This window comes from Pelodiscus sinensis, chromosome 31 (assembly GCF_052426305.1).
Source record: "Pelodiscus sinensis isolate ZL-2025 chromosome 31, ASM5242630v1, whole genome shotgun sequence".
NCBI lineage: Eukaryota > Metazoa > Chordata > Testudines > Trionychidae > Pelodiscus > Pelodiscus sinensis.
Genome location: NC_143082.1, coordinates 5,250,289 through 5,276,079, shown reverse-complemented (window position 1 = coordinate 5,276,079; position 25,791 = coordinate 5,250,289). Strand labels below are relative to the sequence as shown.

General features: G+C 50.7%; 1 protein-coding gene across 2 annotated transcripts in view; it reads right to left on the bottom strand.

Annotated features, from left to right (window-relative positions):
- Positions 1 to 2,274: 2,274 nt before the first annotated feature.
- Positions 2,275 to 25,791, bottom strand: part of LOC102462532 (adhesion G protein-coupled receptor E3-like) — a 61,959-nt gene continuing 38,442 nt past the window's right edge. For both annotated transcript variants that reach the window (XM_075902275.2, XM_075902276.2), the window contains 11 exons: positions 25,336 to 25,504; positions 24,748 to 24,867; positions 23,326 to 23,516; positions 21,042 to 21,212; positions 20,332 to 20,529; positions 10,678 to 10,910; positions 9,079 to 9,145; positions 8,726 to 8,817; positions 4,833 to 4,989; positions 4,307 to 4,414; positions 2,275 to 2,998 (listed from right to left, as the gene is read on the bottom strand). In XM_075902275.2, the coding sequence (XP_075758390.2) occupies positions 2,978 to 2,998; positions 4,307 to 4,414; positions 4,833 to 4,989; positions 8,726 to 8,817; positions 9,079 to 9,145; positions 10,678 to 10,910; positions 20,332 to 20,529; positions 21,042 to 21,212; positions 23,326 to 23,516; positions 24,748 to 24,867; positions 25,336 to 25,504 (1,527 nt within the window). In that variant the 3' untranslated portion in view covers positions 2,275 to 2,977. The remainder of the gene's footprint in view (positions 2,999 to 4,306; positions 4,415 to 4,832; positions 4,990 to 8,725; positions 8,818 to 9,078; positions 9,146 to 10,677; positions 10,911 to 20,331; positions 20,530 to 21,041; positions 21,213 to 23,325; positions 23,517 to 24,747; positions 24,868 to 25,335; positions 25,505 to 25,791) is intronic.

The window sequence follows — 25,791 nt, the reverse complement described above, 5'->3', positions numbered from 1 at the left end:
AAACTATTTCGTAATAGTGTTTTGCTGTTTTGCAATAGTGTGTCCACACTGAGTAGACTCCGAACCTAAGTTAAGGTTGCCCGGAACTAGTGCTGGCAGGGCATCAAGTTAGACTTAGGGTGTGGTGCTGCTGCATGAGGCTAACTGAGCTCCGTGCTTAAAGTTACCCTACCCCCGCCCCGGGCAGACAGTTCTCAGGGTTCCCCGCTTGCTTATCTATCTCGATGAGGGACAGCAAAGCAGTCCTGTCTTGGAGTGCCTGCACTCGGGACACCACAGCACTCGGCCACATGGAGCCAGAGCTGCCCCGGGCACGCCAGTGCCTCTTGTGGGGTTGTTGCTATCAGGCAGGCTGTACTTGCTGCAAGCTGCAATCCAGGGGGTCCACCGGGGGGCTGTCAGGATCCAGGAGGCCCTGAGGGAAAGCGTCCACCCCGAGGAGCCCTCAGAACCTCCCCAGTCCTCCCCACCAGGGACTCGTGCCCCATTCCTCCCTCACATCCTTCCACTTACCCATCCCTAGCCTCTCTTCCTGATGTCAAATAAACGACACGCATGTTCAAAAATAGAAACCGGGTTTATTGAACAAAACTGGATGGGAGAGATGAACCTTTGGGGAGACTGGGGAAAGGAGGTGGGAGATGGGAAGAGAGGGTGGGAAAGGGGTGGGGGAAACCTGGGAGGAGGGAGCTAGAAGGGTGAAGAAGGGGGAGGGGAAGCTCAGGGCCCAGGGCTGGGGGTCTTGCCTGACCAACCTGACTTTCATGCAAACCTTCTCCTGGGTTCGCATGTGTTCTTTGTTGGCCAAGCTGGCAGCTATCCTGCCATAGACGGCCACGTTCCTCTGTCTAGGGATGAGATCATGGAAGTTGGGGGCATCCCCCCAAATCTAAAGAAGGTCTGTGATCTCCGCCCTGGTCCAGGAGGGCGCCCACCTTCTCCAGCCCCTGTCAGGCTCCTGGGAGCTGGCAGACTGCTCCTGGGGAGTGGTGGAGGGCTGGCTGCCAGTGGCTTGCTGGCTCATATTTTGGGGCTACTGGGTTTGGGGCCCCCATGGCCACTGCTTGCTCTGGGCTGGCAGGCTTGGAACTGGCACAGACACTGTGGCCAGGGTCTATCCCTTTAATGGCTCTGGGGCTGCAGGAGAAGAGTGTAAGTTTTCCTGGCTGTGCCCAGAGTGGTCACCAGGGCTCCCTGGGAAGGGCTGGAGGCCCCCTATTTCGAATTTAGTGTCTACACAGCACTTAATTCAAAATAGCTATTTCAAATTTGGTGTTACTCCTCATAGAATGAGGTTTACCAAATTCGAAATAAGTGCTCCACTATTTAGAATTTATTTCGAAATAGTGGTTTGCCTGTGCAGACGCTATTAAAGTTAATTCGAAATAATTGCTGTTATTTCAAATTAACTTTGTCGTGTAGACACACCCCTAGTGAACCGCTGGGCTATAATATATGGAACAAATTCTGAAAGATCTTTTTGCAAGTCTGAAGCTTACCATCGCTACTGGGAAATGACCTAAGAACTCTATTCATACCTTCATGGACAATACCCTCTTGTCTTAATAAATCTCAATTTAGTTCATAAGAATTGGCTACAGGCGTATATTTGATAAGATCAAACAGTATGACACTATTGCAAAAAAACCCAAATATGATTCTGGGATGCATTAACAGCAGTGTTGTGAGCCCCACCCCCTGACCGTGCATGTCACCGCTCCGCCCCCTTTGCCTCCTGCCGTGGTACTCGGCTGACTTCTGTGCCACTCAGCCGGGCCCAAACGGCCGCTTGCTCTGCTTGCTCCCCCCCCGCAGCCCAGCTGAGCGACGCAGTAGTGAGCCGAGTGCCACAACCAGAGGCAAAGGACATGACTCAGGCAACAGCACTGCCCAGAGGCAACCTCCAGCACTTCAGAGTTATAGACATTGGACTACTATATATGGGTATGTCTACACTGCCACCGTAGTTTGAACTAGGGTGGCTAATGTAGACATTCGAAGTTGCAAATGAAGCCCGGGATTTAAATATCCTGGGCGTCATTTGCATCTTGCTGGGCACCGCCATTTTTAAATCCCCGTTAGTGCGGACTCCGTGCCCGCAGCTACACACGGCACGGAGTAGGTAGTTCGAATTAGGCTCTCTAATTCGAACTACCGTTACTCCTCGTGGAATGGCGCCCAGCAAGATGCAAATGACGCCTGGGATATTTAAATCCCGGGCTTCATTTGCAACTTCGAATGCCTACATTAGCCTCCCTAGTTCGAACTAGGGTGGCAGTGCAGACATACTCTGTATGATTAGGGATTCTCTCTCCCAAGGATGTCAGAAGGAGGAGGGGAAGGGAGGCATTCTGTCCGGCTACACGGGATGATTATTAAAGTATTACAGATGTTAAAATACATTTATTTTTGTAACATATAACCATAGAAAATGTTATTGGTTACATATTACATGGGCGGTTGAGGGCAGGAGCTGGTGCTTGGCAGGTAGGCGACTCTATGGGGAATAGCTATACGGGTGTGAATCCGGAGTAACTCCACTGATTTCATTAATTCTGGATTGGTATCAGTCTGGACTGAGATGAGAAGTTGGTCTAAGTTCTAGGGTCTGGAGAAGGCTGGGAAATGAAGTCATTTTTTCCACCTTTTATTAACTGGAAGGATTTGCTGATTCTTTGACTTCAGTGGGAGTGGGAGCACAGCTGGGAAAACTCCAACTGACTTCAACTGGAGCAGCCAGCCCCTCCTTCGAGACTTTAGCAAGGAGACTGCAACCACTTGGGGGAAGCAATAAAATGGAAAAATGCACGAGATTCAGCCTTCCCCTACTCCCATACAAGGAGAAGCCATAGAGTAGCAGCTATCAGAGGACACTGAAGATCAGCAGCTTCCTCTTCCAGCAAAGGAGGCGACTTGGGACACTCGTGTTGGAGCAAGACTTGATTTTCACCCCACATGCAATAGGCATCTCCACTTTTCAGGAGGACTTATCCCTTTCCTGGAAAGAAAGCAAAGATTTGATGACATGGTCAAGACCACTGAGTGAGTGTTTAATGTGGAAGAGGGGGACTCTCTCTGGAATGCAATAGACAGAATTCCTGGGTTCTTTCCCTCTACGGGTAAAGGAACCAGGAGAAATTCCTTGCCATGCTGAACCTCACAGATGGGGCCAGCCCTCTGAACAAAATACATCCAGTAATGTAAGTGATGATATTTCAAAAGCCAGCGTCTGCCCACGCCATGTGGAGAGCTCCCAGGAGCTCACAAGAGACCCCAGGAAGGAAATGTGGAGGGAGGGTCCTATTAAAAATATTTCTCTGTTTCTCAGCATAGGAATTCAAGGCACATAGGATTCTCCCAGGTCTGCATGGGTCCATTACTCCTGTTCCATTCTCAGCTGGACTACCACAAAGCACCAGTCACTTGGAGGTGCGCATGTGGCTGATCCCCCAGCGGGTGGAGGGGGAGGGGGAAGAGGAGCATTTCTTCCCCACAAGCCAGACTGAGAAGTGAGGTTCAGGGCTTTCTCTTCCTCCCTCAGTGGGAAGCTGGTGCTGGCGCTCCAGCCATGCTGGCGGAGGGAGGCAGGAGGGGGAGGGTGCAGCACAAGTGTGGGCACCCCACTGCTGGGGGAAGAAAGGGTGTTGAGCTCAAGCTGTGGACCACCAGGAAGGCGGGGAATCATGGGAGGGCTTTCACACAAACCCAGTGTATGGGCCTGATATTATTGTGTTGACCTATAACAGTTTTGGCCATTTGCTACAGAAGATAGACACTCACCAGACCACCACCAGCAATTCTGGGGCCAAGGCAGAAATCAATGGTCCCTCTGCTCCCTTTGCTCTGCTGGACCACAAGCCCCTCTCCCCCCACCATCCTGCCAGAAGACCCCTGTGCTGGCCCAGTCCTATCCACCACCTTCTGGGTGAACCTCAGGGCAGCTTCACCGAGCCTCCCCTCCCTTTCCTCAACCCGACCTGCCTTCTGGGAAAAAGCTGCAGCAGCATCTCTTGATTCGAAGGCGCTTTTGATATGCCCTAAGCAGGATCCATGGCCTGGGAATCTAGCCCCAGAACCTTCATGGAAAATATCAGAAGAGTCTTTGAATCAAGAGATGTTTTTTGGCAGAACTTTTGTGGCAGCAGCTGGGCCCCAGGCCCTTTTTGATTGCTTGGCCCTTGGGAAAGTGCCCCTCTTGCTTCTCCCCTGCCAGCAGCAGGCCCAGATACTCAGCAATGAGGCTGCTAAAAGGAGACCCTGTTCCATGGATGTGTCACATGGCAGTGTTGGAAAAAGAGAAGAGTACCACAATTCCAGTGTTAAGGGGGGCAGCTGACATCGAGATCTCAAATGTCGTAGTTCTGGTGCTGGGTTTTTCAATCCTTTGAATCCATCTCTTGTACTCTGCTCTCACCTAGAAAAATAAGGAGCACGCCCATTGGCTCATGTAACCAACGACCCATGAGACGCGTGCACAGTTTAACACCCCTCCATTCTATGTCCCAACAGAGCCAAAGGACTGGAATTCTTGTGACCAACTTCCCCACCCCAAAACCCCACATGGGAAGTGGGATGAGACGCTCTCAGCCCCTCGTTGCAATGAGCCAAATTCTGTTCATCAGGTTGCAAAGTCCAAACTAGCAAATGCAAATTGATGCAGCTACCACCAAACTACATGGTACAGCTAACCTGCCTCAGGTCTTTAATGTGGATGGAACCCATGCCACTTGGCATGGCATCCTGTCCCCTCCAGTGGCACCTTGCTCAGCTAAAGATTAACTGAGCAGTAATGGAGCTGCTGAGCTGAACAGGCGACAGGACATGGGCTTTACCTGGCGATTGAGGAGACAGTGCACCAGGAAAATGAAGGCTCCCTGCAGGCTGTTGACAATGGTGAATAAATACGCCATGACCTTGCCAGGTAGGAGCCCAAAACTCCAAGTGCAGCCCAGGATGAAAAGCTGGGCAACTGCTTTAAATGTCAGCAACCTGGATTCAAGCAGATGAAGAGATCCCATTACAACCCTGTGCAAAGGGGTGGGCAGGCTTGAAGTAGCGAATGCCCTCCAGGTAGCCACTATTCAAAAAGTCTCCGATAGACACTGGTGGGAAATGCTTCTTGATGGGACCTGTTTGCAGAACAACTGTACAAATCAGGGTTTTATTTCTGATACCAGGCTCTTTAGTGTATTTACTCTCACACCCACTCGGTGAGGCCGGACAGAGTAGGGTGCTGCAACTATTTGCATAGGACAGACTGGCATGCTTGAACTATTTGCAGAGTGTAGGTATTGAGAGTCACTGAACCAAATTGTAACCCTGCGTCGGACAGAAACCTCCTTTCATGCTAGAGGGTGTGGCAGCAACCTTCTTGCACTGATGGTAAGAAAGTGATATTCTCCCCATTTTCCAGCTGGAGAATCAGAGCATGGAGATACTACAGCTGTCTACGCTGCAGAATTTTTGCACAAAAACTTGTGGAGTGTCCACACCTCAAGTGCGTTTTGCGCAAGAAAATTGACAGTAAATTGACAGAACAGGGGTGGGTTTTTTTGTTTTGTTTTGGTTTTTTTGCGGTGTAGGTATTCCTCTTTCAATGAGGAATAACATGTTTTTGTGCAGGTGTTCTTGCACAAAAAAGTGTGTGTGGACAGGAAACGGTTATTGCGTAAAAAGCAGCCTATCGAAACAAGCACGGGTGCCCTGGTGGCCATTCTGTGAATGGCAATGTAGAAGCTGTAGAAACCATTTTCATATTTAGCTAGAAGCCATCTTGTATAACAGAAACCATTTCAGCTTTTCTCTCAAGCACGTAGACCAGAGTGAACTTTCTGTCACCCTGTGAGAAGAGGCCTACAGGATGGGCTATTGATATGTGTTAATTGGGTTGGTTGGGACAGGAGATGTACGCCCTCATACCTGTCCCGCCATCTTGTTGATAAGGCTTTGTTTTTCCAAGTTTAATTGAGGATTTCTGTAATTGGATGCCCTGCCATCAGACTGTTTGGCTAAGGGTATAAAGATACTAGGATTGATTGTATTAGCCAGCCTTACTGGGCCTGGCTCTGCTGGGGCCACGTTTGGCTCATGCTGTGCTTTATTAATTAATAAAGCTGTTTGTTAGCTGCCTAAACAGAGAGGAGCGTTTTTTTTTGCTTCAACAGCAATCAAGGTTTTCTTACAGCAAAGCCTCCATGCACTCGGGACACTCTCTTGCACAAAAGCACATCGCTTTTCCACTGTGCTTTTGGAGTGTGGACACGCTCTTGGGCAGGCAGTTTTTTGTGGAAAATTTCTTCCACAAGACGCTTCTTGCGCAAAAAGCCTGCAGTGTAGATGTAGCCACCGTAACTTGGCCAAGGTCACACAGGAAGTCTGTGCTAGGGCAAGGAGTTAAACGCAGGTCTCCCCCAAATCCCAGACCAGCAGCCTAAACCACTGAACCATCCTTCATCTCCTTTACAAACTGATTGGAAACCACCACAATAACAGCCCTGCAAGGCGAACGCTACGTTTGAGAGAAGCCATGGCTTGCCTTTAAAGATTTGGTTCCCTCGTTCTTACACAGACTCATGATATGGACTAGAACAGCTGAGCTATCTAAAGGTTTGTTGTGTACCTGATACTGTAGCATGGGAGAGTGCAGTGCAGACTGATGGGCCCCGACTCTAAAGCCAGCTTGGTGCAGAGCCATACCAGGCAGATCCAGCCTTTGTCTCACTTCACTGGTTGCAGCAGAGTTACAAATCTGACCTCAAATCATTGATAGATACTGGATAGCACCCAGCATTGTAACACCTGGCTCAACCCTGCGCCCTGCTCTGTCACTGATCACCAGTGTAACACTGACCAAGTCAATCTTCCTCTATTTCCTCTCGCATCCCTTTGTAGTCCAGGCAGTAAGCACATACTCATGGAATATGAATTGTTACAGAATAAGGATAAAGGGCAAGTGCCTAAGGAAAAAGTAGCAAAAGTGCAAAAAATCTGGAGGCTGACACCTAGAAAAATAGCAATTATGCTAACTACTTAAGCAAGACCTTCCAGGTGATGTAGAAGTAGGTGTGCAACACGTTAACACAGACTAGTAAACCATAAATCGTAAGTTGAAAATGACATCAGGTTTCGTTTATGTTTTGTAACAATCACAAGTGTTACAAACTGCTGATTGGTAACAGCAAAAAGGCCATTTGTACCAGTTTAAAATATTTTTAAAGAGGGACATGGGCAAATGCCTAACGACAGGCACTCATCCAAATAACATGTGTCAGACAGGTTAGCCTAGTTGATATATTAACCTATTCAATAAAAACATCCTAACATCATAAAGGTAAGCATCTGAAATATGGTTTAAAAACTAGGCACACAGGTGCTTAAAAACCACCAACACATAGAACACATCTAACCTGAGATCCAGATGTTAAAATACTTCAGGAGTCTGCCAGAGACAAGCAAAAACCTGTCTCAGGCCTTAAAGCTCTCCTTGGGTACGTCTACACTTGTACCCTCTTTCGAGAGAAGGATGCAAATGCAGACATTTAAAATGATAAATGAAGCTCAGATTTAAATATCCTGTGCTTCGTTTGCATATTTGTGGATGGGCGCTATTTTGAAATACTGTATTTCGAAATAATGCTATTTAGACGCGGTTATTTCAGAAGAAAACCTTTCTTCCGAAATAACCGGTAAACCTTGTTGTATGAGGAATCAGGGTTATTCCAAAACAACTTCTTCTGAAAGTGACCATCCACACTGCAAAAGTGTGCTTTTTTGAAAGAGAGTGTCCAGACCGAATGTAAGCTCTCTCTCATGTAAGCTGCGATTACTATGGGCATAATGGCCATCACGGTACCTGTGCTTTTTCCTCTTTCCTCTTCTTCCGAAAGAACTCCCTCTTCCGCATCCACACACGCCTTTTTGCAAAAGAGCTCTTTCTCAAAAAGGTTTTTTTCCTCATAGACTGAGGAATAGCAAAGCTGGGAAAACCCCTCTGTTCGAAAAGAACACACTTGCAGTGTGGACGTGACTCAGGTTTTATCAGAAACACATCCACAAAACTCTGTAGTCTAGAAATACCCTGGGTGACCGAGGGAGCAATCTTGTGCTCTGTCACAGACTTTGTGCATGACCTTTGGCATGTCTCTTCACCTCTCCGTGTCTCAGTTGTACAAAGGGTACAATATCTAACAGGGGTGTAGGTGGGTCAGTGCACTAAGACTGTGAAACACTCTGATGTGCAGGGGAAAAGTGCTATATGAAAGCTACAACACAGGATTGGAGCTCAGTGGGTGCTCAGCACTTCCCAAGGAGGTGTTCCGCACCCTCATCTTCCAGACAAGGAAATAGGCAGTGCAGATTCTCAGCACTTTGCAGAACCAGGTATTCAGTCTTCTCCAATGACCTTCTGATACCAAGTCTCTATCACACTGGCATGTCCTTAGTTTCAGAGGGGGAGCTGTGTTAGTCTGTAACTGGAAGAACTTCAAAACCAATGAATAATCTTGCAGCATCTTAGAGACTAACAAAACATGTAGATGGTATCGTGACCTTTCTTTCTCTGAGGAAGTGGGTTGTGCCCACGAAAGCTCATGATACCATTGCTAGTCTCTAGATGCTGAAAGACTATTCATTGTTTTTTTAGGTATTTCCTTAGTTTACTTGACAGAAGACCCATCTCCCCACAGAAAGCTAACTGGACCTCTTGACAGGGTTAGTGCTTTCCTACCTTGTGTTTTTGACGGTAGACACGTCCGAATTGAGGGAGCAGATTTTGTCTCTCAGGATCCAGAGGGTTGTGATAAAAAATGTACAATTCATCTGTGGAAACAACACAAGTCGAGTGGATCAGACCCCAGGTCCATCCGGTCCAGTATCTTACCTCTGTATCAATACCAGATGCCCAGAGGAAGTGATAAAATCAGTCCCTTATAAGGTCTCCTTTTGGCCTTTGATAGATACAGATTGGTTAAAACACTGAAGAACGGGGTATTATGTCCCTTCCAGACCTTTTGTTAGTCCTGATAAAACAACTCTGGACATTATTCTGGCTCCCCACAGAAATGAAAAATAATGACTCACCAAAATAATAAGGCAGACCGGTCCAAGAAAACTCCACAGAAAGCCATTATCTGTTTTAAGCCAGCAACTAAAAGGTAAGGTGACAAAAAGGTAACAGATTACTCCTGGCAATAAAAGGAAGTGAATTCTCCTCTTGGGGTTACCAGAGTTGCTAACTCGGAGAAATGGGAACAATAAAACTAAGGTCTTAATTCAGAAGAGCCCTGACACAGGTGCCTTTTGGAACTGGGGCCTGGGAGAGGGAAAATGAAATACTGGTTGCACCTTTTTGAACTGGAACTCTCTGGGCCAGCAACATCCATGGTGTGGAAGAACCACGGATGTTCCAGGATCAGAGAGTCCTGGTGCACTGCAGGAGGTGAAGGGCCAGGAGTCCAGCGCACTGTGGAGAGTGGGAGGGAGGCAGGAGCCTGTTGTATAACCCAGTTGGGGATTCTGGGGGAGCTGGGAGCCATTGGGAGGGGGAGCTGGGAGCCTCGCATGAAACCCAACTGGACTGTCTGGGGCAGGGGACGGGAGTTGGGAAGCCCAGACGGTGGCTGAGCTGGGCTGCCAGTGGGGTTGGGAGCTGCGGGCGAGGGGAAGCGGGGAAGGGCAGGAAGCCCAGCGTGTGGCTGAGATAGTCTGTGGAGGAGGTGAGGGGGCATGGCTCAGCTGGACTGGGGGGGAGCAGGAAGATTTGCGTGTGGCCAAGTTGGGCCACCCAGGAGAGTTTTGATGCCTGGTGGAGCAGCAGGGCAGGGGTGGGGCCAGCAGAATGGGAGCAGAAATGACGTCCCAGTCAGGTCGAGAGGGTGCCAGACCAGGGAGGTCCAACCTGTATGACATGCCCAGGGCTTCACTGACCCTTCAGTTCCCTCCTGGGAAGGGCAGTCCTTGGGTAGAGGAGCAGAGAAGGAGTTAAGGACCTAAGCTCTGTTTCTCACGCACTGTTGGCCATGTCACTTGCCTTGCGAATCTTGGTTTGAGTCAGGAGTGGGGATTTTTAGAGTCTGGGGATAACAATTGCGCTTTCTCAACAACCTTATGGCCTGCACACCAGTCACTGGACATGTGAAAGCAGAATACATTCGTATGTACACAAATACGTTTTGTCTTCCCTGCAAGTCTGGCATCTCTTTTCTTGGGCAGGGTGAACTCTGCCTGCTTCCCTTTATGTCAGTCTCATAAACCTAGCTTAAAGAAACTAGTTTTGTAAGAACATAAGAACGACCACACTGGGTCGTACCATCTAGCCCAGTATCCTGTCTGGACAGTGGCCAATGCCAGATGCCGCAGGGGGAAGGAACAGAACAGGGAATCCTCAAGTGATCCATCCCATTCGTAGCTTCCAATGAATACAGGCTGGGTACATCATCCCTACCCATCTTGGCTAATGGCCATTGATGGACATTCCCTCCATGAATTTATCTGTGGGGTTTTTTAGCCTTGTTAAATTCTGGCCCTTCACAAAGTCCCCTGCAAGGAGTTCCACAGGTTGACTGGGTGTTGTGTAAAACATCTGAAGAGGCAGGTATCACAGAATACATTTGCTCTCTGCAATTCATCAGATAAGTTGAGAGATACCTGCTTTCCCCCGGGGATGGATATTGCACTTACGGCTGGGAAGTTCTATAGCCTTCAGAATTCACTGCAGCAGAAATAGCCACGATCAGAGCTGGGAATCCGTAGCCGAACGGGTACATGTATCTCTTCTTGAACCGGCTGGCACTGGTGTAATTCACCACCTTCAGGTTCCTGACAGTGAGGAAGAGGTGCAGCCCCTCCAGGAACATCCAGGTGAAGCAGGCCAGGAAGAGGTAGTGTAGCAAGCCAGCAATGACCGCACAGCCCTGGAGGTGACAGAGAACTCAGCAACTCTGGCATGTAGCTCATTATGGCAGTGAAAGCAACAGTTATTTGACGTGTCCTCAAGCTGGGGAGAAAATAGCATCCTAAAATTGTGAAATATTTAACAAACCCCTCTGCCATGTAGGACTACACCTGGCATACAGTGGCTGCTTTACTTCATCAAAGCAGTAGAGAGTGGAACTCAGATTGTCCTGGTCCAAAAGCAGGTGCCTCTACTTTATGAGCTGAAAGAGAATCTCCATTAGAGGCTAATATTAGAGGCTTTTGGCCCTTGTGAGACAAGCTGCTCCTGTGATAAAGCTGCTTCAGAAATCTGAGTTCAGTTCCCAGCCCTGCCACTGACTTCATATGTGAGCAATCAACTCCTTTCCCTCCGCCTCAGATCCTCTTCCGTAAAATGGGGATAAGTAGAATGTTGTCATAGAACCACAGAGCTGGAAGAGACCTAAGGAGGTCATTAGGTCTAGCCGCTTGCCCAAGGCAGGACCAATCCCAATTAAATCAACCCAGCCAGGGCTTTGTCAAGCCGAGTCTTAAACTCCTCTAGGAATGGAGTCTCCACTACTTCTCTAGGTAGCCCATTCCTGTGCTTCAACGCTCTCCCTCCTAGTGAAATAGTTTTCTTTAATATCCAACCTGGACCTCTCCTACTGCAATTTGAGACCTTTGTTCCTTGTTCTGCCATCCATCACTACCGTGAACAGCCTTTCTCTAGCCTGTTTGGAACCTCCCTTAAGGAAGTTGAAGGCTGCTAGCAAATCCCCCCTCACTCTTCTCTTCTGCAGACTAAATAGACCCAACTCTCTCAGCCTCTCCTCATAGGTCATATGTTCCAGCCCCCTCATCATTTTGTTAGTCCTCTGCTGGACCCTCTCCAACGCATCCACTTCCTTCCTGTACTAGGGGGCCCAGAATTGGATACAATACTCCACATGGGGCCTCACCACAGCCAAATAAAGAGGAATAATCACATGTCTGGATCTGCTAGCAATGCTCCTCTTAATGCAACCTAATATGCCATTTGCATGAAGCCGGTCGGCGCCATTTTTAAATGCCAGCAGATCGAACCCCATGCTGCGCGGCTACACGAGGAGTACAGCTAGTTCGGATTAGGAAGCCTAATCCGAACTAGCTACTCCGTGCCGCGTGTAGCCGCGTGGCATGGGGTTCGAACTGCCGGCATTTAAAAATGGCGCCGGCCGGCTTCATGCAAATGAAGCCCGGGAAATTCAAATCCCGGGCTTCATTTGCAAGTGCGGTATGCCTACATTACCCTCCTAGTTCGAATTAGGAGGGTAGTGTAGACATACCCAGATGTCTTAAGTCCGGACCCATGGATTTATGTAAGTTTAGCTTTTTAAATAGTTCTTAACTGGTTCTTTCCCCACCAAGGGCTGTCTACCTTTGTCCCATATTGCATCACTTAGAACATTAGTAAGGGAGCTGACCTTGTCTGTGAAGACAGAGTCAAAGAAAGCATTGAGTACTTCAGCTTTCCCCACATCATCTGTCACTAAGGCTGTGTCTAGACTACATGGCTCCATCAATGGACCCATGTAGATTAGACAGATAGGCAAAGGCAAAATTAAGCTGCCATTTAAATGATCACGGCTTCATTTAAATTTACATGGCTGCCGCGCTGAGCCGACAAACAGCTGATCAGCTGTTTGTCGGCTCAGCGCGGCAGCCATGTAAATGTAAATGAAGCCGCGATCGTTTAAATCGCGGCTTCATTTGCCTTTGACAAAAAAACAAATCTACATGGCTCCGTCGACGGAGCCATGTAGTTTAGACGTACCCCAAGTTACTACTCTCATTCAGTAGGGGCCCCACACACTCTTTGATCACCTTTTCTTGCTAACATGCCTGTAGAATCCTTTCTTGTTATCCTTCAAATCCCTTGCGAGTCACAATTCCAGTTTCACTTTTGCCTTCCTGATAACTCCCCTGCATTGTTGAGCTATACATTTATACCCCTTCCTAGTCATCGGTCCAAGATTACACTTTTTGTAAGCTCCCTTTTTGTGCTTAAGTTCACCAAGGATTTCCCCTGTAAGCCAATCCAATCTCCTATCATATTTGCTTCTCTTGCTATGCATTAGAATGGTTTCTTTCTGTGCCTTCAATAAGGCTTCTTTAAAATACTGCCAGCTCTCCTGGGCTCCTTTCTTCTTCATGTTAGCATCCCAGGGGATTCTGCCCATTAGGTCTCTGAGGGTATGTCTACACTACAAAGTTAGTTCGAACTAACGGACGTTAGTTCGAACTAACTTTAATAGGTGCTACACTAGCGCTCCGCTAGTTCGAATTTGAATCGAACTAGCGGAGCGCTTAGTTCGAACTAGGAAAACCTCATTTTACGAGGACTAACGCCTAGTTCGAACTAGCTAGTTCGAACTAAGGGCTGTGTAGCCCTTTAGTTCGAACTAGTGGGAGGCTAGCCCTCCCCAGGTTTCCCTGGTGGCCACTCTGGCCAACACCAGGGAAACTCTATGCCCCCCTCCCGGCCCCGGACTCCTTAAAGGGGCACGGGCTGGCTACGGTGCCCGTGCCAGGTGCAAGCCTGCCAGCACCCAGCTAGCAGACCCTGCACCTGGCACGGCACAGAGCCACCCACCTGATGCCCCCCAGCCCACCCCCTCTTGCCGGGACCAGGCTGGCGGCTCCCGGGAGCTTGCCCTGGACTGCAAGAGGCGGGCACCTTCCTGGGCTAGTGCGGACATCGTGGACCTCGTCCACGATCTCCGCACTAGGCACAGGAAAGTGGCCGTCTAGGGCAGGAGAGCTGCCAGCCTGGCCACCCAGGACCAGGTGTGCATGAAAATCAAGGGGGTCCACTGAGACCCCCGACACTGAGCCCTGAGCTTACAATGGCCGTCCTGGGTCAGACCAAAGGTCCATCTAGCCCAGTAGCCTGTCTGCCAACAGCGGCCAACCCTAGGGACCCTGGAGGGGATGGACCGAAGACAATGACCAAGCCATTTGTCTCGTGCCATCCCTCTCCAGCCTTCCACAAACTTTGGGCAGGGACACCACTCCTACCCTCTGGCTAATAGGACTCCATGGCCCCAACCTCCATGACTTTATCTCACTTCCCTTTAAACTCTGTTCTAGTTGTAGCCTTCACAGCCTCCTGCAGCAAGGAGTTCCACAGGTTAACTATTTGCTTTGGGAACAACAACAACTTTCTCTTACTAGTTTCAAGCCTGATACCCATTCCTTTCCTTTGGTGTCCTCTAGTCCTTCTTTATGGGAACTCAGGAAGAACTTTTATGAATGCACCCTCTCCACCCAACCCCTGCTTTTAGAGACCTCTATCCTGTCCCCCCTCCGTCTCCTCTTTTCTAAGCTGAACAGTCCCAGTCTCTGTAGCCTTTCTTCATCTGGGACCTGTTCCCAACCCCTGATCATGTTAGTTGCCCTCCCCTCTCCCAGCCTTTCTCTTCCCCTCTCCCACCTCCTTTTCCCAGTCTCCCCCAGTTTTGTTCAATAAAGACAGAGTCAATGTTGGAAGAAACGTTATCTTTATTTTGTACATCAATAAGAAGGGGGGCTAGGGAAGGGTAAGTGGAAGGAGGTGAGGGAGGAATGGGGTACGAGCCCCCGATGGGGAGGACTGGGCTGGCTCTGCGGGCTTCTGGGGGTGGAAGCTCTCCTGCAGCCCCCCAATTGCCCCCTCTCCCCAGATGGCAGCCTGCGGCAAGTGCAGCCGGGCTGATGGCCGAGTGGTGTGATGTGCCCAGTGTGGGCACTCAGGGCACTCCAAGCCAGAACTTCTTTGCAAGCGGGGCACCCCTTAGAACTGTGTGTCCGGGGTGGGGGTCGGGACCCTTTAAGCGCAGCCCTCGGCTAGCCTGAGACAGCATCTCCATGCTCTAAGTCCTCCTTTTATGCCCTGCCGGCACTGCTTCCGGCCATCCTTAAGCCCTGTTCAGAGTCCACTCAATGTGGACTTACTAGTTCGAACTAGCAAAACGCTAGTTCGAACTAGTTTTTAGTTCTAGATGCGTTAGTTCGAACTAGCTTAGTTCGAATTAACTAATTCGAACTAAGTTAGTTCGAACTAGCGCTGTAGTGTAGACGTACCCTGAGGGAGTCCAAGTCTGCTTTTCTAAAGTCCAAAGTGTGTATTTTACTACTCTCTTTTCTTTCTTTGGTCAGGATCCTGAAATCTACCATCTCATGATCACTGCTTCATCCATCTGATCCAGTGCCCTGTAGCAGACACCAAGCACAACATCTCGGCTGTTGCTTACACCTCTAAACTTGACCCATAGACTCTCAATAGGCTTTTCTCGGGGTATTTTTGGAAGGCGGCGGAGGCTCTTGCTATATACGGAAGTTCTGAACACTCATATTGCTCTCTTACATGCAATGCAACTCCACCTCCTTTTCTCCCCTGCCTGTTCTTACTGAACAGTTTATGCCCTTCCATGACAGTGCTCCAGTCATGTGAGTCATCCCACCAAGTCTCTGTTATCCCAATCAAATCGTAGTTCTTGAACTGGACCAGGGCCTCCAATTCTTCCTGTTTGTTACCTAGACTTCTCGCATTGGTGTACAAACACCTCGGATAACCGGATGATCGCCCTACCCTTTCCATTCGAATCAGGGGTCCTCCTTTGTTGCTCGTTCCTCTTTGCATTTCTTCCCAATATCTGACTTCCCCACTCCTCTCAGGGTTTTGGTCACCACCCCCCAACAAACCTAGCTTAAAGCTCTCCTCGCTAGGTTTGCAAGCCTGCCTGCAAAGATGCTCTTTCCTCTCTTGGTTAGGTGGATCCCATCTCTTCCTAACAATCCTTGTGCCCGGAACAGAGTTCCATGGTGGAAGAAACCAAAGCCCTCTCTGTGACACCATCTGCGCAATCACGCTGTCCCCCATGGCTTACCTCAAGTTGCTTAGACCATGAGCTCTTTAGGGCACCAGCTTTCTCTTGCTATACATGCAGTGCCCAGCACAATGGTGCCAAGACCTCAACTGAGTCCTGTCAGCTACTATTATAATTCAAATTAGTGCTTACAATAGTTGTGTCAGAGGGGTAGCCAAGTTAGTCTGTACAGGATAAACTTAAAAAACAACAAATGGTCTAGTAGCCCTTTACAGACCAACAAAACATGGAGATGGTATCATGAGCTTTCATGGGCACAGCCCACTTCTTCAGATGTCTGGAGTCACATCTGAAGAAACTCCAGACATCTGAAGAAGTGGGCTGTGCCCACAAAAGTTTAAGTTTATTGTTTGTTTAAAAATTGTGGCAATTCTGATCCCACCCAGCAGTGGGCAGGGGTGTTGCACACACGTTGGATACTGAATTACAATATTTGCTCTGGCCAGGACTCTGGGTGAGGAGTGTTTGAAGTAAACCAGGGACACACTGGTTTCAGCATACACACTGTCCTCCCCCCGAGAGCCAGCACCCATTGACGGTTGTGTGGATTCCACTCATGGGCCAAAGGCACTTTTCCACAGTGGGAAATGAGCATCCGCCCAAAAGTGCAGCTTTAGCTCTTTGTGGTTGTGGAGCTGATTTTTAGTCCAGTGTCCCTCTTACGGCCGGGGAGCTGAAGCCCAGAGATACTGAAACTCTGGAGCCAGACTCTGATTTCACTGATGCTGGTGTAAACCTGGGGTATCTCCACGGAGGCCAGTGGTGTCAAGCTAGCAGAAGGAAGATCTGAATCCTCAACATTTCATTTGTGCTGGACACTATACTACCAGGCATGTGCAGGGTCCCAGGGCAAAACCAGCCCCCCTGATATAGGACTGGTGTATCGCACGTGCCTTGGCTCTCAGTCTGAATGCCCTGCTCACACCAGCAGTTCTGTGTGCACCTCCATCCCTCCAGCAAGCTCTCTGAGCCATCCTCCCACACTGCTCTCCCGCTTCCTGCAAGACTCCATCTGCCCGGCCTCATGCCAGGCTCCGTTTTCCACCCCCGGCTGTCACCTGAGTCTCGCCCCTACCCTTGTCTGGAGATGCTGAGTTTTTATTTTCCCAGGAGAGCCAGACCCCTACTCCACCCCTGCCACTAAAGGCTCCACCTCTTCCTGTCCCGCCCCTCCAAGTGCCTCTGGCTTGCCACTGGACAGCTGATCTGGCAGGCAGGAGATCAATAGCCTCCCCAGGAATTGAAATTGGGGGGGGGGGGGTCAAATGTACAAGGGGGGGTGGTGTCAGGGCCAATGAGGGATGAGACTGTGAGGGTGAAGGTGGGCTGTACGGCACCATAGTTCACAACTGAGGGGATGTTGCAGAAATTCGGGGGGGGGTATACACTCTCATGGGGGGTTTAGGGAAACCCCTGAGATGTCACTCTGAGGAGCCTGCCAGTGGGTGTTGAGCACTCACTATGGTTTTTTCCCTGGGTATTCCAGCCCCAGAGCATCAAGGGCACTGTTTTGGGAGAGCAGGGCGGAGGGAGTAGCCGTGTGCACCAGGATGCAGCTTGCTTTTCTTCCCATTCCCCTGCCTATAGGGACTCAGGGGAAAGTACTTGGATTCCATAAATTACTCCTCTGCCCCTCCCTTCCCCAGACAGGAGTCCCGCCCACTCTTCTGAAACGGCCCCCTTGAAGAGCACCCACGGAGCTGGCACCGATTCCATTGTCCCTTATTTACTGTCCTGCCCACAACCCCTGTCATCTCTTGGGAAGGTCTGTCTGGTTCTCCAAGCTCCCTCTTCTGTGTGTTGTGAGCAAGACACGAGAAGTCATTCTTCCACTCTACTCTGCGCTGGTTAGGCCTCAGCTGGAGTATTGTGTCCAGTTCTGGTCACCGCATTTCAAGAAAGATGTGGAGAAATTGGAGAGGGTGCAGAGAAGAGCAACAAGAATGATTAAAGGTCTAGAGAACATGACCTATGAGGGAAGGCTGATGGAATTGGGTCTGTTTAGTTTAGAAAAGAGAAGACTGAGGGGGGAACATGATAGGTATCTAAAAGGGTGTCATAAGGAGGAGGGAGAAAACTTGTTCATCTTGGCCTCTGAGGATAGAACAAGAAGCAATGGGCTTAAACTGCAGCAAGGGAGGTTTAAGTTGGACATTAGGAAAAAGTGGTCAAACACTGGAATAAATTGCCCAGGGAGGTTGTGGAATCCCCATCTGTGGAGATATTTAAGAGGAGGTTAGAGAAATGTCTATCAGGGATGGTCTAGACAGTGTTTGGTCCTGCCATGAGGGCGGGGGGCTGGACTCGATGACCTCTCGAGGTTCCTTCCAGTCCTAGTATTCTATGATTCTATGAATCTCCTCCCCCTGCCTTCCATGTCAGGGGCTTCATGCGTGCTCCATTCCCCCTCGTTATTTCATTACAGTCGCACCGAAGGGCCCCAAACAAGTTCCAGGAGCCCCAGGAGCTCAGCACTGTACAACCACACAGCTGGGGGGGGGGAGGGGTTACGCTGTATCTGGGAACATGAGCCCCTCAGGCAGCAGCTCAGGCCAGCTGCTCAGGTACCATGAGCTGTTGGCCCATTCCGTGAGGTACCCCCCCCCCAGGTGAGAGTTCTGCACCAAAGAACTTAGGGTACGTCTACACTACAGCACTAGTTCGAACTAACTTAGTTCGAATTAGTTAATTCGAACTAAGCTAATTCGAACTAACACGTCTAGAACTAAAAACTAGTTCGAATTAGCGTTTTGCTAGTTCGAACTAGCAAGTCCACATTGAGTGGACTCTGAACAGGGCTTAGGGATGGCCGGAAGCAGTGCCGGCAGGGCATCAGAGGAGGACTTAGAGCATGGAGATGCTGTCTCAGGCTAGCCGAGGGCTGTGCTTAAAGGGTCCCGACCCCCACCACGGACACACAGTTCTAAGGGGTGCCCCGCTTGCAAAGAAGTTCTGGCTTGGAGTGCCCGGAGTACCCACACTTGGCACATCACACCACTCGGCCATCAGCCCGGCTGCACTTGCCGCAGGCTGCCATCTGGGGAGAGGGAGTAATTGGGGGGCTGCAGGAGAGCTTCCACCCCCAGAAGCCCGCAGAGCCAGCCCAGTCCTCCCCATCGGGGGCTCGTACCCCATTCCTCCCTCACCTCCTTCCACTTACCCTTCCCTAGCCCCCCTTCTTATTGATGTACAAAATAAAGATAACGTTTCTTCCAACATTGACTCTGTCTTTATTGAACAAAACTGGGGGAGACTGGGAAAAGGAGGTGGGAGAGGGGAAGAGAAAGGCTGGGAGAAGGGAGGGCAACTAACATGATCAGGGGTTGGGAACAGGTCCCAGATGAAGAAAGGCTACAGAGACTGGGACTGTTCAGCTTAGAAAAGAGGAGACGGAGGGGGGACAGGATAGAGGTCTCTAAAAGCAGGGGTTGGGTGGAGAGGGTGCATTCATAAAAGTTCTTCCTGAGTTCCCATAAAGAAGGACTAGAGGACACCAAAGGAAAGGAATGGGTATCAGGCTTGAAACTAGTAAGAGAAAGTTGTTGTTGTTCCCAAAGCAAATAGTTAACCTGTGGAACTCCTTGCTGCAGGAGGCTGTGAAGGCTACAACTAGAACAGAGTTTAAAGGGAAGTGAGATAAAGTCATGGAGGTTGGGGCCATGGAGTCCTATTAGCCAGAGGGTAGGAGTGGTGTCCCTGCCCAAAGTTTGTGGAAGGCTGGAGAGGGATGGCACGAGACAAATGGCTTGGTCACTGTCTTCGGTCCATCCCCTCCAGGGTCCCTAGGCTTGGCCGCTGTCGGCAGACAGGCTACTGGGCTAGATGGACCTTTGGTCTGACCCAGGACGGACATTGTAAGCTCAGGGCTCAGGGTCGGGGGTCTCAGTGGACCCCCTTGATTTTGATGCAAACCTGCTCCTAGGTGGCCAGGCTGGCAGCTCTCCTGCCCTAGACGGCAACTTTCCTGTGCCTAGTGCGGAGATCGTGGCCTCTTGCGGTCCAGGGCAAGCTCCCGGGAGCCGCCAGCCTGGTCCCGGCAAGAGGGGGTGGGCTGGGGGGCATCGGGTGGGTGGCTCTGTGCCGTGCCAGGTGCAGGGTCTGCTACCTGGGTGCTGGCAGGCTTGCACCTGGCACGGGCACCGTAGCCAGCCCGTGCCCCTTTAAGGTGTCCAGGGCCGGGAGGGGGGCATAGAGTTTCCCTGGTGTTGGCCAGAGCGGCCACCAGGGAAACCTGGGGAGGGCTAGCCTCCCACTAGTTCGAACTAAAGGGCTACACAGCCCTTAGTTCGAACTAGCTAGTTCGAACTAGGCGTTAGTCCTTGTAAAATGAGGTTTACCTAGTTCGAACTAAGCGCTCCGCTAGTTCGATTCAAATTCGAACTAGCGGAGCGCTAGTGTAGCACCTATTAAAGTTAGTTCGAACTAACTTTGTAGTGTAGACATACCCTTACAGTCTAAACAGGCAAGACAGAGAAAAGTGGGGGAGGTGCATTTGGGATGATTTCCCAACCTTATCCTTGGCTTTGTCCATCCCGGTGAGGAAGAGCAGGTCGGCCAGGAAGAGGCAGAGGCAGAGCTGCAGGTGGAGGGAGGTGCTGACGTTCCAGAGGGAGTGGCACAGGAGGAAGGTGAGGATGGCGAGGAAGAGGCACAGCAGGGAGATGGACAGGCCCACGTGGGTGATGATTCTCAGGGCACCATCTTCCTGCTAAAGGGAAAAGTAAAGCCAGAGAAAATCTTGCAAATCGCGCTGCAGGAACAGACGTTCTGAAATACCCGGATAGTTTCCCATGGCAATTGGAGCTCCAGCTCTACTGGTGGGGATCCCCTCCATGCCCTGCCCCTCCCACTAGAAAACACAGAGGCACAAACAGCGCAGGTCTGGAGTTTGCAGCCCCCAGAAAATTACGTGGTTCTCTGGATCTCATAGTGACTGCGAACAGATTGGATCAAATATTGGGTTGCACAGGACACTAGCCAGTCTGTAGGACGTCTAACATGCTGGCCAAGTGCAGGGGATCATGACTAGCGCCTGGCTCCAGCCATTGGAACAATTCACAGCACGAGACACCTCTCCTTTCCTTTCTGTGCTACAGGCCTGCATTTGGGTGTCCAAGGGTTTGGGCGCTCTCTTGAAATTCCCTGCGGGTTTTTGTCTGGGCGAATGCAATCCCAGCTTTCTGCGCATGGACCAGGAGCTTTGGCAGATGCTTGAAATACCTGACTGGCATTCCTGTCCACTAGGATGGAAAAGATGGACATGTGGTTACAGGTGCATGTGGTGTGTGTGCTGTTTGCAGTGAGCAGCTCACAGCCCTCTTTGGACCAGTTGCCTTTGTCGCCAGCGACATCCCAGAAAACACAGATGCTCTTCTCTTCGTTATCCGTTGTCTGAAAACAGAAATTGCAGCAACAATGGATTCACAAAGGGCAAGTCATGCCTGACCAATCTGATTAGCTTCTATGATGAGGTAACTGGCTCGGTGGACATGGGGAAGTCAGTGGATGTTATATACCTTGACTTTAGCAAGGCTTTTGATACGGTCTCCCACAATATTCTTGCCAGCAAGCTAAGGGATTGTGGATTGGATAAGTGGACGGTAAGATGGATAGAAAGATGGCTAGAAGGCCGGGCACAGCGGGTAGTGATCAATGGCTCGATGTCAGGATGGCAATTGGTTTCTAGCGGAGTGCCCCAAGGTTCAGTTCTAGGACCGGTTTTGTTCAATATCTGTATTAATGACCTGGATGAGAGGATAGGTTGCACCCTCAGCAAGATTGCGGATGACACTAAGCTGGGGGGAGAGGTAGATACGCTTAAGAGCAGAGATAGGGTACAGAATGACTTAGACAAATTGGAGGATTGGGCCACAAGAAATCTGATGAGGTTCAACAAGGACAAGTGCAGAGTCTTGCACTTGGGGCGGAAGAATCCCAAGCATAGTTACAAGCTGGGGACCAACCAGTTAAGTAGTAGTTCTGCAGAAAAGGACCTGGGGGTTACAGTGGATGAGAAGCTAGGGTATGTCTACACTACCCTCCTAGTTCGAACTAGCGGGGTAATGTATGCATACCGCACTTGCTAATGAAGCCCGGATTTGAATTTCCCGGGCTTCATTAGCATAGGCGGGGAGCCGCCATTTTTAAATCCCCGCTGCTTGGAACCCCGTGTAGCGCGGCTACACGGGGCTCGAACTAGGTAGTTCGGACTAGGGTGCTTATTCCGAACTACCGTTACTCCTCGTTTCACGAGGAGTAACGGTAGTTCGGAATAGGACCCTAGTCCGAACTACCTAGTTCGAGCCCCGTGTAGCCGCGCTACACGGGGTTCGAAGCAGCGGGGATTTAAAAATGGCGGCTCCCCGCTTATGCTAATGAAGCCCGGGAAATTCAAATCCCGGGCTTCATTAGCAAGTGCGGTATGCATACATTACCCCGCTAGTTCGAACTAGCGGGGTAGTGTAGACATACCCCCAGATATGAGTCAACAATGTGCCCTTGTAGCCAAGAAGGCTAATGGCATATTAGGTTGCATTAAGAGGAGCATTGCCAGCAGATCCAGAGATGTCATTATTCCCCTTTATTCGGCTTTGGTGAGGCCGCATCTGGAGTAGTGTGTCCAGTTATGGGCCCCCCACTACAAAAAGGATGTGGACGCATTGGAGAGGGTGCAGCGGAGGGCAACCAAAATGATTAGGTGGCTGGAGCATCTGACTTATGAGGAGAGGCTGAAGGACTTGGGTCTGTTTAGTCTGCAGAAGCGAAGAGTGAGGGGGGATTTGATAGCAGCCTTCAACTTCCTGAAGAGAGGTTCCAAAGAGGATGGAGAGAGGCTGTTCTCAGTAGTGACAGATGGCAGAACAAGGAGCAATGGTCTCAAGTTGTGGTGGGAGAGGTCCAGGTTGGATATTAGGAAAAACTATTTCACTAGGAGGGTGGTAAAGCACTGAAATGGGTTACCTAGGGAAGTAGTGGAGTCTCCATCCCTAGAGGTGTTTAAATCTCGGCTTGACAAAGCCCTGGCCGGGTTGATTTAGTTGGGATTGGTCCTGCCTAGAGCAGGGGGCTGGACTTGATGACTCCTGAGGTCTCCTCCAGCTCTATGGTTCTATGATTCTATGATTCTAGGATCCAGAATTTGACAGACAGGTTGGGACCAGTGTGGCCTTTATTTTTGTATGTCCAGGGGCAGAATGAATTTTATGTCACCTATAGGGAGATATGTCACCTCAGTATTGGGGCACATAACAAAAATCTATCTGCACATGGACAGTTTGGGGGCGGTGATGCTGAGAGATTTGAACTAAAAGGAGGCTCAGGCTGAGCAGAAGGAGCTGGGGCTTCTCCCACTGCTTTTGGTGAGTGGGGGTGGGGCAGGCCACTGCTGTGAGCTCCAGGCCCACTCACTAGTTCTCCCAGCTGCTGTCTAGCCTCTTTCCCCTCCCGCCCCTGGGGGCGTGTGACCCCTTGTGCCCCCCAACGTATCACCCCTGCTGCCCGTCACCTCTTTATGCTCCAAGGTGAAGTTGAAAGGTCTGGAGAGGTTTCTGCGTTCCCCAACGGTCACACTCACTACGTTGGAATTCAGGGTAACTTCGTCCAGTCTGTCAGCACCTGTCAGGCTTTGATCACTGACACAGTCCTTTAGGAGGGACTCCAGCTGGTCGTACACTATGAAGACGACGGCTCCAGGGCCTGCAGGAACAAAGGAACAAGAGGTGATTTCTGAACAGCCTGGCTACATCTACACTGTCAGGAGTTTGAAGAAGAGGAAATGCAAATGAAGTGCTCATTAGCATTTCTCATCCTCTCATTTGCATAGTCTCTTCCGATCCTTTTTGAGAAACAGGTTTTTGTGGGAAAAATGCCGTGTCAACAGGGCCATTTTGCTCCAAAAAAAGACCCTTTTCCACAAGATCCTGTAAACCTGATTTTTTGAGGAATAAGTCCCAGAAAATCCATCCCCATCCTGGTCTGTGGGAACTCTCTGGCCCTGATGTGCTCTCTGCATGGGGGAAGCCACAAGGGCTGTGCTTAATTTGTGCCAGGGAAGCCCACCGGCAGGGCAGGAAAGGGGGCAGTTGCCCCAGGACCGGGCAATACAGAAGGGCTTGGGGCTTCCAAATGCTGCTGGAGCGGTGGCGGCAGGACCCCAGGGCTATTTATATCCCCACCATCACGCTGTGCGGTGCACTCCGGGCGGTTCTGAGGGCTGCTGGGTGGGAGGGGGTTCTGGTGCACCTGAGGGAAAGCTGAGGGCTTGCTCCCTCCCACCCCACTCCTTCCACCCAAATCCCAGTTCCTCCCAGGGGAATGGATCTGGGCCCTCTCCCATCTTGCCCAGGGGCCGGGAAAGTCTGTCAGCCCCCTTAATGCCAGGAATGAGTCCCACACCTCTGGGCCTGCTGCACCAGTTATATAAGTGAGCCCTGGTACTTCTTATATTACACACTAAGCCCTGCCCAAGAGGCTGGTGTAAAGCCACCCAAGGCAGGCCCGTGTGCAGGAATTTCTGTGGGTGTTTTTTGTAAAATGTGGACCCCACCCCCGATGGTCCCTGATGGCCGGGGAAGGCTGGGGCTGATTTCCCACCCTTGTCTTTGCTCCTCAGGGAGAGTGGGAAAAACAGCCCCAGCCTTCCCTTGGCTGGCTGAAGCATTTTCCAGGGGAGGGAAGGGCAACAAGGGTCAGGACTATGGGCCACTCCTGCCTTCTCCCGGCCAGCCAGAGTCAGTCCCATGGAGGACCATGGGAAGGCGCTTTCCTACCCTTCACACACACCCTGCATAGGGGCCTGCAAGGTCCCCTGGGGAGTCTGTTGACCCTCTGCAGCCCTGGAAGATCTGGTCTCCCAGCTGGCTCTGAGGACGCTGCTGGAGTGCTCTGATCCCCTCTCTTGCACGTACAGAAGGCTTCTAGTTGGTACCTGAGCCATCAGAGCCGACGACCGTGGTGCAGTCAATGGCCATCAATTCGTTTTTTGCATTCAGTGAGATACTCTCCCCTTGACTGCTGCAGTTATCCTTAACGGCCTTGGCTGCGATGGCTGGGACAGAAGGACAAGTTCTTCACTGAGGTGCTTTGAAAACAACCCCCCCGTTAGCGTGGAGCCAAATCTCCTCCAAGGAGACACGCCACAGACACCAGGAGAGCCACACTGCAGTGAAGGCAGCAGAGGCAAGAACAGAAGCAGGAGCCTGGAATATTCTTACCTTCGTGCAGCACAATGAACAGTCACTGCCGCAATCCCACTCCTTGCTGAGGTCAGAGCCCCCTTGTGCTGGGCACCAGAGGCACATGCAGCAAGAGACTGTGCCTGCCCCCAGCAGCACAAAGGGCTCATGCCCCCATTTCACAGACAGAAAAACATAAGCTCCAAGCGAGCAGGCAGGCAGGAACAGCCCGCCACCCGGATCCCTTACACTTCAACCCAGCACCCTGGAGCCCTGCACCACAGAGACTAGCTAGCATGGTGGTCAGAGTTGTGCAGGGGGTGAGGGTTCCTTTTTCTTACTCATCATCCCAGTTCTGATGGGCTTTATCTGGTTCGTGGGGCTTCTCAGAGCAGCTTCAAAGGCGACCGATTCCACGCTCTTCAGAAAAACGGTGGCAGCCAAGACCTTCTCCTTGGGTGGCAATTCACTAATGTTCCCGACAAATGAATCGAAAGAGGCAGTGGCATTCTGGGATGCAAAACGAAGACACCCTGTGTCAAGCAAGGGCTGTCAAACAGCGGCCTACTGGCTAACAGAGAGATGCTCCCATGCAGGTCTGGCCCGAGCCATTCATGCACACTGGGCCCTGGGAGAGTGGTGCTGCCACCAGGAGTGCAACGCATGCACGGCTCCGCCCCCAGGAGAGTGGCACCCCCCGCTCCCGGGCACTCAGCACATGCGTAGCCCCACCCCGGGTGTGCAGCGCATGCAGGGCCCCACCCCTGGTGCATGCGCAGTCCCACCCCCAGGTGAGC